Here is a 19,328-nt window from a genome sequence, read left to right as displayed (position 1 = left end):
AACTGTTTTCATGAATACATTCGTGCTATTTGTGCGTGATAATTTAGCATCTTTTTATTCTCAATTTGGCTATTTATTTTGTTTTATCGAAGTCAATACTAATTGCATGACTGCAAGAATTTTCTCTCCAGAAAAAAACCTATTTTTTTCAATTTCTTCGCTGACTTATGTAAAATTACCCTTCGTTTGTATACGGATAGTGAATTCAGCGTTATTGCCTAAAGGATTACGCGGTGAGGCGGTCGAAGTATGGATTAATTCATTGGTTATAGAAAAATTCCGCGTTGATGGGGATTCAAAGCCAGGTCTCCGGAATACGCGTCATGTAATTTACCATGTAATCAATTTTATCTGCATAGATTTTGTAGATTGGTAGTTGATGTGGTGGAAAATCAGGCACGAATATTTTAATCCCGGTCGACGCAAAGGATTTTTAGTTCTGGGGATGTCACTTATTTATGAGTACTCGGCCGTGACTAAAGATGGTTACCTGACTGGTTAATGAATGATAATTTATTTAAATAATTAGAAGTGATGGAGTACTAGCATTTGGTTATAGAAAAATTCCACGGCGGAAGAATCGTTTTCCTTGATCGAGATTCAAAGCCAGGTCTCCCGAATACGTGTTATGTAATTTACCATGTAATCACTTATCTCCATAGATTTTGTAGCTTTGTAGTTGATGTGATGATGGAAAACCAGGCACAAATATATGAATCCCGGTTGACGCAAAGGATTTTTAGTCCTTAGGATGCCCACTTATTTATGAGTACATGGCCGTGACATGACTGTTTAATGCATTGTAATTTATTTAAATAATTAAAAGTGCTGGAGTACTAGCTTTTGCCTTATGATTTGGATAAATTTTCTCAAAAGTGAATTTGTCGATCATATATTTTATGTTTCCTTCCTTGTCCCTGTAAAGATGACCGAATCATGTGAGCCTAATCCATTGGCAAAATAATATCCTATAGAAACTTATCTTTTTATAATGTGTTGCATAGCTGCAAACGTGAGAAAATGCATACCCTTTAAGTGTGGAGGTGACTGAAGGTCGCAGTGCGCTATCACGTGATGTTAACTTTTCCTGGCGTCCTCAGTCACGCGCGCCATGAGAAATATCGTTTGCTTACGTTGAATCCTCTATGAAAGAGCCGCCGCGCGTCATAATTGAATCGTGACCACTTCGACCTCGAGGGTATCCATCATTCGCATTTACCATTTTATGCTTGACTTTAATTTATGCTAGTAATAGACTGTACAACGGTTGCAGGCACGAAGCCAGGACGACTCTTGAATGCTGAGTTCGCTATCATCTCCGTAATGTATTCGAGGATGGCATATTACACTCATGAGTTCAGCAAAGAATGAGTGAGTTAGATTTATCAATTGAAATAAACTGTAATAAAGGTAGAAAAGCTGATTACATTTAGGGGATAATACGTCTCTCGTGAAAAACTACTCACCTCAGAGGTTACTGTGATCGATTGATTCAATTATGATGTGGCGTAACCCTTATGTATAACCGCGCACTGGAAACTTGTGCAAAGCAACTAAATGGTAAAACTCAGCAATTCCAACATCGCGCCTGACGAAAAGATTAAGGCCGTTTTATACTGGGCACGTCATTGCGCAATCTGATGTTTGTACGAAAACGCAGTCAAAATTGCGTCGCGTTAAGCAATGAATTGCTGGAACGCATGCGAGAATACATGTATGCGACTTAGCCAAATATATCCCCTGTCCTAATTCCTAACTCGCATTCTCGCAGTTTCAATAATTTTTTTCAATGGTATCCTGCGCAGTGACGTGCTCCATGTGAAACGGCCTTAAGGATTGTTCACTAGGGTGCCTCGTTTAGCCACTTTTTTTTAGGAGCGAATCGTAATACCCGGCAAAATTTGCGTACCCGGGTGGGTATTATAGATATGATTTTTTTCAAAATCGGTTAATATCTTCTGTTCGCCATTTTGTCTTGAAATTTCGATATTTTTAACGAAAAACGTTAAAAATGTAAATAATTTAAATTTGGTTTTAGAAAGCACTCATTTTTTCCAATGAGTTGTAACATTGGTCTTTCCTTGATATTTTAGACCAAACACGACAACTCTATTCCTTCTAATTATTAATAAAATGACCTTTTATCGTGTCCCCGGAAGCATTTTTGGGGTAGGCAACCCGCAGCACATTTTACAGCCTCATTTTACTCTATGAATGCGATAAATGACGCGAAATAGAGATTTTTTTCAGTAAAAATCGTGTAAATAATGTTTGAAGTTGTTGTTCACTCAGTTCACAACAATGTTCACCAGCGATGATGAAGTACTGTTTCATTTTCTGACTTATCGATAATAATGCCGAATACGGGGGTGTCAGTGATGGCCTCAGGTTTTGGTTTCCGTGCAGACACATATTCTCGAGCGCTCTTGTTTACATTTACGTTGGGAGACGGACCGAAAAAACGAGACATCACCACGTCATTGAAATGCGGAAGAGGGATAGAGATATAATGTCTCCTTTCGAACGGGCGTTATATTTATAGCGCCGTGAGTGCGTGTAGTCGTCCTTTCTCTGCACAAATACACGCTTCCTTCCCATTCCTCGATAATCTCCCCCTAGTAGAGAGAGAGAGAGCTGAGTAGGGCGCCTTATTATTACGTTATAAGGCGAGCCATTCATTCCCTCTCGTAAGCGACGGTGGCGCCTCTGCTTCCGCCTGCATTTGCACCGACTGGTGTCGGCATTCCCAAAAAGCTCTGAGAGAGAGAGACGCTTTTTTGTCAAAGGCGTCGATTCAGGAGCGGGCGGTTTTATGGTTTATTTCCGTCGGCTGAAAGGCTTCCTCTTGCTGCTGTGTGTTTTCGACGGTTCTACCATTCTGCCAGGTCGGGGGTGATTATTTTTTTTAATCCCCTGCTCCAGTCACGGTTTTTCGCCTGCGTTCGTGATCATAGAGGGGGATTTGGTTCTTTCAGGCTTAATCTGGTGGAATTCTAACATAATTAATGCAAAAAAATCCAAATATATACATTTTTATTTAAAACGAACCGTGATAAAATGCATAAAATGCACCGTGCTAATAAATATTCTGTTTATAATGAAATTATTCCTTTAGATTCCGCCATTAATGACCTGGGTGGTACTTTCGACCCCAAGCTCACTTTTCTCCTGTACCTTAACAAAATAAAATCGAGGGCCGTGTCAGTCGTGAGAATTCTGTATCGATTCACCACTGTTACCGACCCTATTGCCATGAGAGCTATTTTAACTGGTTACGTTCTCCCAATCCTCGAGTACTGTTCCGGAATCTACTCCACTGCCTGTCCCTCCAACCTGTAAATTCTCGAACGCATGTTAATGTCTTTTTTTCAGTAGTCCGACTCCGTGTTCCTCACCTCCGTAATTCTTCTCGCTCTGAAGTAACGTCTACCCTATCTTTGGTCCTACTATCTTCCCGTAGGAATTTTCATGATCTTTTCTTCATTTATAATAGCTTAAATGGCAAGTTCCGATCCTCAGATATACTCCCCTTTCTTTTCTATCCACATTCCCATACTCCACTTTCGTAATAATCACCTACTGCACCAACCTAAATTCTGTCTTTTTCTCTCTCAGAGATCACTTATTTTAACAGACTTCCTACCTTTTTCAATATCATTTCGACTACTCACCCTTCCCTGTATTTTTCAATACCCATCAGTTCATTCAAGAGGCAGCTTCGAAAAGACTTCTTCTGAATCTTTTTTTAAAATATCCTCTTTAGAGTTTTAATATAGTTAATATTTGTTAAAGCTGCAGATTTTAAGTTTTCTATTCAATGTTAAGTCCGTTTTAAGCTGTTTTGGAATGATCGAATAAATAAAAAAATAAAAAAGTTAAATGTTATGGGTAATGTTCTGTCATACCTAGCGATACTCGCCTTTCTCGACCGTTGGATGGATCAATCAATGGATTTTGTAGGTATTATCGTCCGGTGACTTCTCAAAAATGGTGCTCACATTGAAAACCTCGCAGACCTTTGTGTAAAACTGTTTCATTTGCTTTTTCATCTTATGTATGATTAATAGCTGCAATATAAGTGTAGTAAATACTATGAAGCGTTAAAAAACCCCGTTATTTATTTTGAAATAACCGGTATTATTCAATGGTCAGCGTGTTGATGTCATGATTTCATTTGGGTTGATTTCTGTTTATATTTAGTCGCTAAAATTTATATTTTCTGTTACTTATCATTATGTTTCCTCCCCTTTGCAGGATCGTCTAAGAAGAGGGAGGCTGATCGATCGGCGAGCCCCTTCAGCGATGGCTCCAGCAACTCCGGCGCCTCCAACATCCCCCGGCCAATGCGATCTCATCTCGGCGCTGTCCCGCGACAGCCCCTCCGTGAGTACACACTTATAACTCATCCTTTTATTTTAACTCAGTTTGTTTTTTTGCTCACAGTTACTTCTAGTATTTGTCCGTGGCTACGTCGATACTTTCGAATCAAGGAAAACTTTTCAGTGGCGGATCCAGTGTGGTGGTTGATTTGTAATTAGAAATGTACACCTCCCTCAAATGTAAGAGAAAAATTATTATATATTAAGTACGAATGTTTGAGTTTCGGACTTAAATAAGGAATGCAAGTTTTTCCGACGTTTCCGGTTTATTTATCAACCATATTCAGGGTTTGAAATGATAATTTGAATACAATTTTGATGAATAAACATAAGAAATAGTAGCAACCGTAATTTTTACAATAATATAATTAAAAAAAGATTTAGTTGTAAATTTCTCAAGAAAGTAGACAATAAAATTTTGACATGCCCTTTTACAATTTTAATTGATGGTAACTAAGGTTGTACTATGCATGGTTACTCTTACTTACTTACTCCCAGGGCCATACATATCTAAGTAGATATTTGGCCGCACCAACAATCCTCTTCCATCTATCTCTATTTCCTGCGTCCTCCTCGGTCGCTCCTAATCGCTCCAGGTCTACCTTCACTTGGTCCCACCACCTTCGCCTTGGTCTTCCTCTTGGCCTTCTTCCTTCAGGATTCCTCATTATAACTTGTTTTAAATGATTAGTGTCCTCTCTTCTCAAAATGTGCCCAGCCCATCTAATTCTTCTACATTTAAACTCGCACACTACATCTGGATCCTTGTATAGCTCTCTTAATTCTCTATTGTGTTTTCTCCTCCACTCTCCTCCTTCAGAGATTGGTCCATATATTTTCCTAAGGATCTTATTTTCAAAAACAATTAATTTTCTTTCTTCCTTTTTATCCAGTTTCCAAGTTTCACTTCCATATAACAGTACGGGTCTTATGATTGTTTTATATATTCTGATTTTAGTAGTGTGTGATAGTAATTTTGAGGACATGAGTTTGTTGCAGGCGTAGAAGCATCTGTTAGCCAGATTTAGCCTGTTTTGTATTTCTATTGCTTCTTTGTTTTCTCTTGAAATAAAAACGCCTAAATACTTAAAGGAGTCCACTTTTTCAAATTTGTGGTTGTCTATGTAGAGAGGATTTTGATTTCTGTTCATTTCATTTCTTGTAAAGTGTATATATTTAGTTTTTCCATCATTTACTTTTAGTCCTAGATTAACTGTTTCTTCCATGAAAAGTTTTGTAAGCCGGCGTATGTCGTCTAAATTTTCTGCTAAAATTACCACATCGTCTGCAAAAGCAAGTATATTTATTCTGGAGCCAATTGTTACGCCTTCGTCCATTTTTGCTACTTTTTGAAGAGCTTCTTCTATTGCTAAGTTGAATAGGATTGGGGATAGTCCATCACCCTGTCTTACGCCTGCCTTTATCCTGAAAGGTTCCGACACCCGTGCATTTATACGTACTGAGCATGTGGAGTCTGTCATACTTGTTTTAGCGAGGTTTATTAGCTTTTTTGGAATTCCGAACTTGTCCAACTTTTCCCACAGTCTCTCTCTATTAATACTGTCATATGCTTTTTGGAAATCGATAAATATTGCAAAAAAATCTTTATTAAACTCCCAGTACTTCGATATAATTTCTTTGAGAATAAATATTTGATTTGTTGTGGACCTGCCTTTTACAAACCCTGCCTGGTGATCTAGAATTATTTCACATGTATATTCTTCAATACGATTTAATATTATCTTAGATAGGACTTTATAAGGAATGCTAAGGAGTGAGATTCCTCTAAAATTACTGCACTCTACTTTCTCTCCTTTCTTGTGTATGGGGACAACTATTGCTTCCCTCCAGTCTTTTGGCATTTCTTCTCTTTCCCATATTATTTTCATTAATTCACATAGCTTATCTATGACTATATCTCCTCCCGTCTTCAATAGCTCTGCAGATATTTCATCCTTACCAGGAGCTCTATGGTTTTTTAGGGCTTTAACTGCTGCTTTGACTTCTTCTCTAGTTGGTATTTCTACTTTGGGTTGTACATGATAGTAGATATCTTCGTTATCGTAGTCAGGTGTGATGTCCACTCCTTCTTCATTTAATAGTTCATAGAAATATTCTCTCCATCTTTCTACAACTTTCTGCGTCTCCGTTACCATAATTCCCTCTTTGTTCTTCACACCGTATGACTTCGGGGTGAATCCTTTTTTAAAGAATCTTACTTTTTTATAAAACTCTCTTGCATTATTTGCTGTCCGCTCTTGTTCTGCTTTTTCAATCAAACTGTTTATGTATATTCGTTTTTTCTTTCTTAATATCTTGTTTGTTTCTCGATTTATCTCATTGTATCGTATTTTATCCTCTAAGGAATTGCTGTTCATCCAGGTTCTCTTCTTCTCCCTCCGTTCTGTTACCTTCAGCTCACATTCTTCATCAAACCAGGGTTTTTTGTTGTTTTTTTTATTTTTCCCACACACTTCTCTTGCTGTTTCCAGAATATTTTCCTTAAAATCGTTCCATTTTTTATCCACATCTTCTTCTTCTTCCATTGGCAGTTCTTGTACAGCTTGAAACCTATTTTCCACTTTCATCTCGAATTCCTTTGCTACCCGTATATCTTTTAGTTTTCCTGTATCTATATTTGCATTACACTTTTCTTCTTTCCTTTTCTGAATCGCTATTCTTTGGGCTATTTTGACTAGAACTAGTACGTGGTCCGTCCCGCATTCTGCTCCCCTAACACTTCTTATATCTGTTATGCTACTTTTGTGGCGTTGATCAACTAGGACATGATCAATCTGGTTTCTTGTAGCCCCGTTTGGAGATGTCCATGTGTATTTATGTATATCTTTTCTTGGGAACATTGTGCTGGAAATTTTGAAGCTGTTTGCTAGGGCGAAGCTTGCGAGACGAGTCCCGTTGTCATTTGAGTCCAATGACTCAAATGACAACGGGACTCGTCTCGCAATGGGACTCAAATGACTCAAATGCATGGTTACGTGTGAAATTTAATTACTTAAAAATAATAAATTATGCTTAAATTTTCTGTCTGATCTTTTATTACAACTGAAATGATGATACTTAACACAATAAATGGTTGCATCATTTATTTTATTATAATATAATATAAAAGGAACATTCAATTGTTAATTAATTTTCATTTCCTAGTTATTTTATGGTTATAAAAAAGCATTGTTGCAACCGTTTATTATTTTCATGTATTACAATTATATGCTTATTTTCATTTCAATCCCAGAAGATGGTTGATAAGTAAACCGAAACGTAGGTAAAACTTGCATACCAATTTTAAGACCTACACTCCAGTGTTCAAATTAAATATTAAATTTATTGGTCAGGAAAAGGACAAAGAATCATTTTAATCTCGCAAAGAATGCTTAATGCGTGAACCTCGGTAAAATTGCAAAGATAGCGTACTGAACTGCGCAATGACCAGGTTCGATAACAGGTTTTGCTGGGATGGAATTGGTGGTTCGGTTTCAAGGGAAATTTTTCCAAAGGCATTTAGTGTCAATTGGTTTAGCTTCAAAGAATCCGAAGGTGGAAAGCTTATATGAATTTACCATGTAGTAAAAATTTTTAATTAATTTGAGTCAAATTTTGAGTGTCGATTGGTTCTTTTTGCACTTGTTTTTCCATTTAAGCTCGTCCACCAGATTTTCTTCCCAATTTTCCCCTCCCCACAGCGTTCAACGCATCGGTAACTACACGTGCGTCCACGGTGGATATTTCGGTCGTATAATAAGGAAGCATTATTCATCTTTCCTCTGCATGCAAGTTGAGAACGACGGGTCGTGCAAAAAAAAGAACCAGTCTTGCGAGTCGATGATATGTTATTATCTGTTTTTACTTCCTAATCCTCTTACCTTGCACCTTGAATTTTCATTTTTCACTTTTTCCTGTTCACCTTCCTCCCCTACCATTACTCTCTTAAAATAGAATTTTTTTTACGAGATGTGCCTTTTCGAAAGCGATTTCGTGCGTGAAATATCATTTTCAAGGTTAAGCCTGAAACATACGATCATTTTTTCCGTCCCTCAAAATGATACTTCCAGCGATAGGTATTCAGGGACCAAAAGAGTGATCGCTTGACCCATCATTTTCCGAATCACACGGTCATTCCCACCGTCCCTTTTTCCATCGATTGTTCCTTCACTTCCATGCATACAACTGTCTTTCAATGAAAAGCCATGCGTAGTGTTATAATCACTGTTTGCGGCCGTGCGTTATGATTGGCTGTATGACGGTGTCAGCGATGATTTTGGAGATACAGGAAAAGGGAAGTGTCGAGTGATGGAAAAAGGGATGGGATTCCCCACCCTGAAGCCATCGTGGATAATGATCGTGTGAAACGGTTATTTTTCCGCTATCATTGGAGCGATAGCTGGAGCTGTCCCTCGAGAGGGATGGACATAAAAAGATCGCCTGATTCAGGTTTTAGAAGAAAAAAGAACTCGCTGGTCGGCCTTTCTTCGAATGGCTTTCAGCATTTTCTTTTCGAGCTCACAATGGTTTTGGCCGTTTTGGTTTGGGACCCCGTTTTATAAGTGGCAAGTTTTATTTTGGTTCATCCCCGACGTACTGTACCAAATATAAAAAGAAAGACCCACGCCTACGTGTTGCCAGAAGTTAATTTTACCCCACACCAGAGGGGGCGAGATTAGTTGAAAATATGGAAATACTGAAAATATGAAAAAATAATCTCGGTATTTTTTTAACTGTGGAAATTTTCAAATCATTTGCATGGTTTGTTGATAGCGCTGTTAAGCAGTGCAGTTAGGTAAAAAAGGGACCAATATGTTGAGTCCCGGAAGTATTTTCGTAAGGTAAGTGAAAGCTATTATTTCTTTGGGAAAGGTATAAATATTTTGGTCGCATTACTTTTTAAATTTTTGTGAGTTTGTGTTTTACGCGAGAAATGTGGAAATATCCGTGCATTACATGCATTATGTTGCGTGCATTATACGTAATATGTTTTTATATCTCAAAGACTGCTCTCCAGGCAGGCGCCAAAATGATGCAATATTCATAATTTAGTGCTATCACTAGAATCGCTGTTCAATATTGGACATTTACGTGGTATTCTTGAATCCAGTCGTTCATTTTGAAATTTATGAGGAAAATTTACGATTTAAAGGCATTCCAAGGCTATATTATGTATTTAACTTTAGCTTGAATTGTAGTAAATTTAATTAGCTTTAAAATTTTGACCGCGTTTTATCGTATTCCTGATAAGTTCTACAAATCTTACGTATTTTTATGCTAGCTGATTGTATAAAATTTAACCGTGCATCAAAATTATTTTTATCTGCTTTTCACTGAGTTGTAATGTATTGTCAGTTAATTATTTTCTCGGACAGTAGAATATCTCTCGCTAAAATTTATACCTAACTGAGTGTATGCCGGACCTCAATACCTCCAGTCGCCATTGTTGTTTTCTAACTAGATGTTTAAATTAATATCCATTTTATGATATTATTCAGTTATGGTGTATTTTAGATAATTATAAGGCTCCTCATCCAGCATTATTCGTCTGAGTTGCTTTTTTTATTGAAGCAACTGCGACGTTTCCTTCCCGCCATCTTCTTATATTCATCACATATATGCTTCGTATTAGTTTCTCTCGAGTGTCGCTGGCGCAGCTCCGCGAGGTGGAAATTTTTCCGCGGAGAGTGCCCTTTATTCTCCGCCAGGATGCGCTGACATCTGCGGCGGCTGTCCGCTCGTGTTCGTTGGTGTTCCCGCCAATGAGAGAGGCGGGAACATTTGAAGTTTTTAACGTTTAAGCCCATTCCTCAATGGTATTTGGCTCCCTGCTTTGTCCCTCCACTCCCCTAACTGCTGAGGAGGTTGGTTCGTTTATCTGTAAATACTTTTATGCATTTAATTTTTTTTCGATCCTCGTTTTTTTTCGATTGTTTCGTTAACCTGTAAATACTTTTATGCATTTAGTTTTTTGTTTCGATCCTCGTTTTAGCTCTTAGGTATAAATGGCATTTAAACGAATGCAACTGGATGATACAGGTTCATTTCCGGATGATATACTGTTTAGGATTAAGTGACTGAGCTTTTTTTCTAATCAAATGACGTCATTATCGATAAAAGCAAAAATCAGAATCAGCCCACTTATCTCAAATCGCTTCTAAATAGTTATTATTGGGAAAAATGAGTACAAGATGAGAAAATGACATTTTTAGTATCGGAATACAAAACAGAATTCACAATTAAATAACAAAATTTTTGTCGATATAATTACATTAATATTAACAATTAATAATAACAAATTGGTGGCAGTTTTAAACTGATTCTTTACGTAACAGTTGTTGCCAACCTTTGAATGTTTTCGGTACACTCAAAAGGTAATTTGGAGAACGCTTTGTTTGGTTCATAAAATTAACGCAATGGAGCTGTCATTCATTCGTATTCTTCATTTCCAGCCAATAGTTTTCACTGTTACTGCACTGCTGATTCCGTATAAATTCGCTTAGTCTGCGGTGACTATCTCGAATCCGTTTCAGTAAAGATATGAATGAGCTCTTTGAATGAGTTTAAAGTTTCCAATACCTGCATATCGAGAGTAAGTCAATGTTATTTAACAAAAATTAAAACTTTGCCAATTTTTCGGAGTTTTAAAGTGCCCCGCATAGGAAAATATGTGGGTACAACAATATATACCATTTACTAGGCATAATTTCTTTAGAATTTTTACAAAAGATTACTTAATCACCTGTATTATATAATACAAGGAAACCCGCTGTGGATATAGCTCAAAAATATTAAATAAAATAGTGATAAAGTATTAATTAACCTAGACTCAATGTTTGGAATTGGATTTCGTAGGCAAAAGGACGATTGATGAAGTCTGTATTTAATAATTTCTCTCGAGCCATCACGAACCAGCCTCCTCGATTATTATCAATTGCTTGTTTTTTTAAATTTTTTTATAAAAAAAATGATTCGGCTGTATATACTATACGACAATGCTTTGCTGACTCGCTTCCCCCCCTCCCTCCCTCCCCCTCCACCCCCGTTGTTCTTTGGTCGTTGGTGCGACAGAGCCCCCAAGGGAGCGGGCCAGGGCGGCGAACAACAACAACAACACCACCACCACCAAAAGCACCACGGCTGCCTCTGCCTCCTCCAACGGCACCAAGGCTAGCACCACTCTGACCTCCACGGCGGTGTCTAACTCATCCTCGGCCGCCGTCCTGCGCAGGAACCAGCGAAACCTAGTGAACTCCTCCTCTGCCACCTCTTCCCCGAAGAGGGTGAACGCCGGACCCAGGAGGTCGAACACAACAGGTAGATGGGTGGAGAAAGTCGAGGCGGACTTGCTTAAATGTTTGTGAATGTCGAGAGAGAGAGTCGAAACCCTGTCGTCAATCCTTTGTCTAGTCCCCCCTTCTACAGTCTTCTGGAAAAATGTCTGCACACTCTTCTTGTACGACGTCACGCCGTAAATTTGTGAAGTTACACCACGTAGTCGCAGTGTAGCGCGCACCGTAACTGGAAAAAAGAAATAATGTGGGTACTGCCTTCAGCTGCCCAAAAGTAGTCCGTGTCGTAGAAAAATGGCATTAGAATGTTCGCCTAATCATCACCGCTCACGGTCGCCAATTATCGTAATTGTAGCGATAGAATTAACTAACTTATCACTACTTACTCTTTTCTTTAACTTATTTATTCCTCCTCTTTTCCTTCGTACAATAGATTACATGAACTTCCCTGTTCTCTCCTCAACCAAACATCAACAACCATCAATTATTGGTTCTTTTCCATGGCAACTTGGGTTGAGTTATTAAGGGTTTTCTATAACATTAAAACATCCACATCAATTCCTCATTAACGAAGCCCTGCAGGAACAAGTGACTTTGTACGCAGTCACGCGCACGGGTGCAAAGTTAAACACACCAACGGTTGAGGTTCGCCATGAAAAAATACTTGACTTAGCCGGGATTCGAATCCGGATCCCCAGATTGCCAGTCAGGTGTATTAGCCAGTTATACCACCAAGCTATTTTCTCAGATTCAACCCATCCCGAACTTCGCTCTGGGAAAATGGCTTGGTGGCGTAACTGGCTGACACACCTGACCGGCAATCGGGAGATCCGGGTTCGAATCCCGGCTAAGTCAAATATTTTTTCATGGCGAACATCATCCGTTAGTGTATTCCTAATTAATTCTAAGATTGGTTTGACGCAGCTATCCGCTCAATATTCCGTGTCAGCTAGTCTTTTTCACTCCCAATTTATTTTTTGTTATTTTTATGTTTTTATTTTATTCCCAAAGCACCGAATACTGCTCATTTCGCCATTTTATATCAGGGCGTTGAACAACTTTAAAAATTAAACGTACACTAACAATCGTGCCCTGGATAGGAGTAACCTACCAACGCGGGACTCGAACCCGCGACTTCTTGCTTGGCAGGCGAGGGCCTTACCCCGCCGCCACCGAGGCCGAGAACTTTATTTTTTTCTATCTCTTTCTTCTCCTTCATACCCTTATTCACCTGTTCCGTGTATTATTAAACTGAATAGTCGTTGACTAGGATGTTCGCATTGCCTAAAAGCTCGCGTTTTGTTAACCTAGAACACTAGTGTAACCAAAATACGTATCAGAGTGGGTGGAGGTTTGGAAAGAAATCTTCTATCATGTTCACTTCATTCCTTGGGGGGGCCATTCATGAAAAACTACTCATAATTAATTACACTTATCCAGTCAAAAGTTATCATATGATTTTGTGCAATTATTTTGATCGCAAACGAAATGATGAATGCCTACAACTGAAATCAGTTCAACAAGACGTCTACAAGGAACCAGTTCTGCTTCTGGAACGGTTATAACGCCCAAAACTTCTTCTTTTCATAGACCTTGCCATAGGTCACGCTATATTCCGCCGATCTTGTGACGGTTATCTATTCTCAAAAGCTCGGTTAATTTTTGTTGGAAGAGCCGACATATTTTTAAATTTAATATTGAATTTAATGGTGATCGCACACCTTCAAAGAGACAAAGCAAATTAAAAATTGAATGACATAATATTGAGATTAATAAATGTTTACTAATTTGGCGCACAAAGCCACTACGGTGCCTAATAACTGTTCCATTACTTATTTAAAAATCATGTGTCCCATTAGTCATTTTTGTCGCAATGGCTTGTTTAAATGCTTGTGGGTGTGATGCATGCATTCAGTTGACCGTCGATTGGCTCTCTTCAGTTTTGTTTGATATGATTTTACTCAGCGCCGCAACACGGATGATAGATACTGTCACTTTTCGGCTACTTACTAGTACACGCGCTAATCTTTCCATTGCGTCACTGTCAACGAAGCCTTTGACTTTTGCCGCCTAATTTGCGTGACGTCATGTGCCGACGACTTCTCTGTCCCTTATTGGAGTAATACTTCTTGTAGTCACCGCCAGATGTCGAGTCCTCTTACCGTTCCTCCACAATGTCGCTGCAATCCTATCTTTGCCTTCCATCTTTCGTAGAATGCTCTCTCTTCCTTTGTCGCTTACGGTTGCCTTTGAACCCTTTGTCGTTGTTCTTTTTATTGTTAGATGTCCATTCATTGTAGATATTCGACATTGTAGGTATTCCTGTACATCACATGTCCTGTCGATAGTTGACTTGTTCTTGTCGTTAAGTATGATTGTTGATCAACTTACCCTAACATTTGGCGCGTAGGTAGTAACATACCCTTATAGTATTGAAGATAGAAGTATCGTATCTTCTCTATATCTTTTCCTCCTGTCATGTATATTCCCTTACCTCGTAACTCTTTGTATTCAGATTTTATAGTGTTGCATGTGTGTAAACTAACGCTTTGGGACCTGTAAGGTATGCAGGCTCTCGTGCGAAAGAAGATGGCTCGAAATATTACCCCAAACATATTTGCGTGTTACCTGTCTTATCTTATTGTCATCTACATGTCTGGAGATTCTAATTGATGTTGTGATGTATGTTCTTTGTTTTGTCGTGACTTCAAATTTACTATATAAATTGCCCTCGTTTAATTTACCTTTTTATTTTTTATGCAGCTGTTATTTGTCGAAGAAATTATTTCTAATCATTTTCATCCGTAATTTATTCGTAATAAGCTTCAAAAAGAGATTCTATTTTATGTTGTACTATTTGTTCTTTATTTTATCGTGACTTCAAATTTATATAAATTTACCTGGTTTAATTTACCTATTTTTTATGCAGCTGTTATTCGTCGAAGAAATTATTTCTGACCATTTTCAACTGTGATTTCTTCTTAAAAAGCGCTTTCGTGACTATAAGTAAAAAAATTGTACACCTTTTCTGGTCGTTGCAGACTTTAATGGAACGCTGCGATTGGTATGGAAACCGCCTTACCGAAATTTTACTCCACCATTCGTTTGAGTGTGTGGTGAGATGAAACATCTCTTTTGACGATTTCGAGTGAATGAACTCACACCCTGATTAACGTCTATAAATATACGAAAATGCATTTATCTTTGTTTTTTTTTGCGGGTAAATGCCTGGCTTATTTAGGTGAGGAACGAGAATTTTATTTTGTATGTTCTTACCTGTTCAGTACTTCCTCCACTCATGGTAATTATTAAGCACCATTAAATGCCGCGAGTATGAATGAACTTTTTCCAATAGTATACTCAGTCATGTTTTGGGATCCGCGTACATTTATGAATGTTAAGTGAGCGTGACACTCGTCGGGCTAGATAGCTTGTATCACCCATGTCGTTTTTTCCCCTTGTTGACGAATCGAAATAAGAAATGCATTGCGTGCGTGATCCCACATCTTGGAGCTCATACTCAAGTGGATTATTGCATATGTCGGTATGCCCTTATGTTGTATCTGACCAGGGATGCCAACTTACAAAAAATATTGGGGGGGCCCAGACCGCGGTTCTTGCCCCGGGAAATTTTACGAGTGGTGAGTTTTAAGTTTCATTAAGCATTTTAGAAGAGTTATATGATCAAAATTAGAACCCTGATAACTCGAATCTCGAAATCTGGACACTCCGGGGAAAGTCGACAAGCCTGGCACATTTTTTCCTCACAGCCATAACGAAATTTTGAAGGGGCTCGGGCCCCCTAAGCCCCCATGGAGTCGGTGCCACTGTATATCTGACCACCTTCTTCTACTTCGTTGAGTGTGAATCCGTCTCATGGTAGGGTTCTTAAATCGAGTCCCTCTGTCTTGCTTGACCTCGGCTACGTTGGGTATGCATCGTTATAGTGGTGTGGTGATTATCGCGTCGAGTTTGGCATTGGTGAAGCTTCTTCATCTGTATTCACCGCAGTGGTCATAGAAGATGTAACAGTCCCGCAACCACGAAGGAATTTGCGTTTTTCAAGGAGAGGATATCAGAATAAGAAATGTCGGCTTTTGTGCACTGGAAATTCGGTGCGATGACGAGTAATTTTTCGCATTTTCACTGGTCAACGAGTAGTGATTAATCATGCATTAAAGCTTGAGTGGCTATAGAATATTTTTTAAAATATCAGTGCTTCCACGTATCCGTGAAAACCTTAAAAACCATGGAAAACCTATATGGACCTAAAAAAACTGGAACGAGCCGTGATTTTCGTCATAAAACCTTAAAAATCTCTCGAACTTGATCGTAGAACTACGATTGACAGATCTAAATAAAAATCGATATGTGGATCATATTTCAAGGGCAGTCGCGCGCAGACGCTGTCCACGTTTTTTTATCTACACATTTATATTCGAAGCGCAATTATTAGTCCGTGTGCCATGACGACACATTGACCTTAAGACTCCACCAAAGCCGGAAGACCGGTAACCAAAATGTCCATTAACCGTGGAACAAATTCAGACACTTCTTCACATCCCTGCCACCCTGCTTCCTCCATTTTCCCACTCACAATCTCTTAGCCGGCCCTGATTTTGCTAACGATAGGTGACGTCATAAGAGACATTGTTGACGTCGTATTAGATACTTTCATTGCAGCGTTGGGATTCACGGCGTCTATCGCGGGTATTAAATTTTAAGTTAACGTGCGGCCGGTGAATGTTGCATGATCAATATTTCTGCCTAAAGTGGCTTATAAACAGACCGTGAAAACCTGGAATAAACCGTGAATTTTCATAATATATTTAAAGTGCGAACCCTGATATATTCTTCATTTTATTCTCCATATCATAGTGGGCGTTAATTTTATATTTTTTACGAATCAATCTAAACAGAAACTTAGTTTATTCTCGTTTTCAAAGTTTTTTTTAACCTCATGGCTTTCATCCATAACCTGTTATTCTGGATATTAATTGGTATGCGTTGATAATACCAAACAATACGCAACAATGATGACATTCGAATGGCTTTATTTTCCGTAATAAGCGAGTTTCTCCGTAGATTACCTACAGTAAGTGTCGGTAGTACTAGTGTCTCCTGTAGCATGTTCCTTTTTTTCAAGATTTTCTTTTACAGAAAGGACCTGCTTATCCAAGATAGATCAGTAAACCGGATAACAGGAGTGACAATTTGAATGCTCTTTAGTTTTCCAATTTACTCTCGTTTGCAATGCATCCTAACACCTTCAAAGCTTTTAGGTAATGGTTTCCTTCGTGTGATTTATTTCATTTTTCGCTTTGACGATCGGTTTTAATTGCATATTAGTTTTGAATTTAAATACAGTGGAACTTCTATAATTCGAACATCAAGGGACCAGTTTACTACTTCAAATTATCCAAAAATTTGAATTAAAGAAGTCCTTAATAAGTAGGTCCAAAACAATAAAATTTATATTTCCAATTAAAACTATTTATTAAATTGACACTCTTGAAATGTAAATACTTCGATTAACCCCTATTAACAAGATTAAAGTCACCTTAAAATAGGAATATTTATTTCAACAAGCTACGAAGTAAAGTATAGCAAGCCGATCAGCCGACAAGCCGACCTGGCCAGACCGACCCTGTGAATAAGAAGCGTTTTCTCCCGTGTCAAAAGACTTCCCCTTCTTGCCAACGTTGAGTTCTCCTTTGAAGTGGCCATATTTGCGTAATCTCCGGCTTCCTGGCTTGATGCACCTCCCTGGCCCTTCCATTTCATGCACGCGAACCGCAATCTGCATCACCTGTCTCATTACGGCCCCTCGCGACGTTGCGCGCGACCGTTATTCGCTAAGTGCTGGGTGCCCTATTCCCTGTTAATGCCCCCCCCCCCCCTTCCCCCTATGTCCAGCGAATCTTCATGCTCTGTTTTTCACGCCGTACCTTCAGGCATCCTTTGCGCCGTTGAATGAGGAAGGAACCCTAGCGGCATCTTGGACGGAATAATTGGCAATTACGCCCGATACTTTTCTGTGCTCCTCGTTTCCAAAGCGTTAATTTGCGGAACTTCTCACATTGGGCGCGTTCTTCAAGGAGTGTTGTGACTTGTGAATATCTGGAGGCGCCGTTTCCGAGTTTATTACGTGTTCAAAAGTTCCGCCATCTTGGATTGACAATTTTTGGACTCAAGTCTCCGACTGATATTTTGAGGTGGATAAGATTTGTTCCAAAAATGAAATAAATTAATTGAAAAATTCTACCGTGATTATTATTACATATTTCGCCGGTGATTGTAGTGGGATTTTTCTCATCATTCTCGATACTTCTATTAGTGTACAAACTCTGTTGGTGGCAGAGCCGGCCTTAGGGCGGGGCGACCGCCCCGGGCCCCGCGCTTTGGGGTGCCCCGCGTTCGTGAAAAAAAAATTAATTAAAATATACGATAGTTTTGAAAACGCTATTGAAAAAGCGCGCTTTTTATGTTTATTTTACGTTACAATTTTATGAATAAATATAATTATAAATTTTATTTATATTATACTATTTTGAACTCAACTGCGTGATGGTATCATAGCGGCGTAAATACCAAGTCTGAATTTGGGAGGGGAACACATACTTAGCCAGAGAGTGGTAGGGATTCAAAATACTCGAGTTTGTAGATGGGGTTCAGAGTTTAATATTTTAAGTGAAGGGCCCCGCACTGAAGGTTCGCCCCTAGCCCCGCACCTGCTAGGGCCGGCCCTGGTTGGTGGGGAAAACTAAACTCCAGTTTATTGGTGGGGATATCGCTGAAAATATACATTATTACCGTATCCGTTAACCCTTTGAATACCACCGGCTTTTTGGTGGGTACTCCCGGAAGTGCCATGGGTATTTTGCTAATTTTATAGGCCTTTATTCAAAACTTAATAATTTGATTATTTATAGCTGTTTTTGCAAAATTCTTTTTGTATTTGGTAGTGAATTCTTTCTTAAAAATGAAAATAAAAAAATATTGCCCATTTTGTTCTTCGTAAAACGCGATTGCTGTAGCTTAATCTTACTGTTACGAGATTGAATAATTTAATTTTTCACTTTTGACCCAAAAATTGAGACGTGAAATCCTTTCCACGTGAACAAAATAGGGAAAAATATGAAATTTCATTGTTTTTCAAGAAAATTGTCACATAATCGCGAAGAAAATTGAACAAATTTTTAACAATTAATTGAACTTAATTGATTAATTGAAAAAATCAGTAATTTATTATTTTATTTTTGCAATGTTAGTTATATAAAATTCAGGAGAGATCAAGAAAATTATAAGATGAATCTTTTCTTAGCCATGAGTCTTAAACATGTGAAACCTTTATGGCAAAGGTATCTGGATAATAATGACAAATATTTTTGCTAAATTAATGAAAAATGCTACCATAACCATTAGTATTTTGCCGGCGAATGTCGTAGAATTTTTCTTATCATTCGCGATAATTCTTTTAATTTAAAAACTCCGTTTCTGTTAGCCACTTTACTGGTGGCGATATCCTTGAAAATATACTCTATTACTGTATTTGTTAATTTCCGTTGGCTATAATAAAATTCAATACCTGTATAAGTGCAGGTAATTGATTAGTTTACTCTCGTAAAATTTTATTTTCAGCCTATCTGGTTGTAGA

At 38.4% G+C, this 19,328-nt stretch overlaps 1 protein-coding gene across 4 annotated transcripts in view; it reads left to right on the top strand.

The window, feature by feature from the left end:
* Positions 1-19,328, top strand: part of LOC124157408 — an 872,201-nt gene that overhangs the window by 557,577 nt on the left and 295,296 nt on the right. For 3 of the 4 annotated variants that reach the window (XM_046532099.1, XM_046532098.1, XM_046532097.1), the window contains exons 7-8: positions 4,255-4,383; positions 11,451-11,696. In XM_046532099.1, the coding sequence (XP_046388055.1) occupies positions 4,255-4,383; positions 11,451-11,696 (375 nt within the window). The remainder of the gene's footprint in view (positions 1-4,254; positions 4,384-11,450; positions 11,697-19,328) is intronic. The other variant, XM_046532100.1, reaches the window with a different exon arrangement.

Source organism: Ischnura elegans, chromosome 4, assembly GCF_921293095.1.
Source record: "Ischnura elegans chromosome 4, ioIscEleg1.1, whole genome shotgun sequence".
NCBI classification, from domain to species: Eukaryota; Metazoa; Arthropoda; class Insecta; order Odonata; family Coenagrionidae; genus Ischnura; species Ischnura elegans.
The sequence above is the reverse complement of the archived record's forward strand: the minus strand, read 5'-3'. Positions and strand labels throughout refer to the sequence as shown.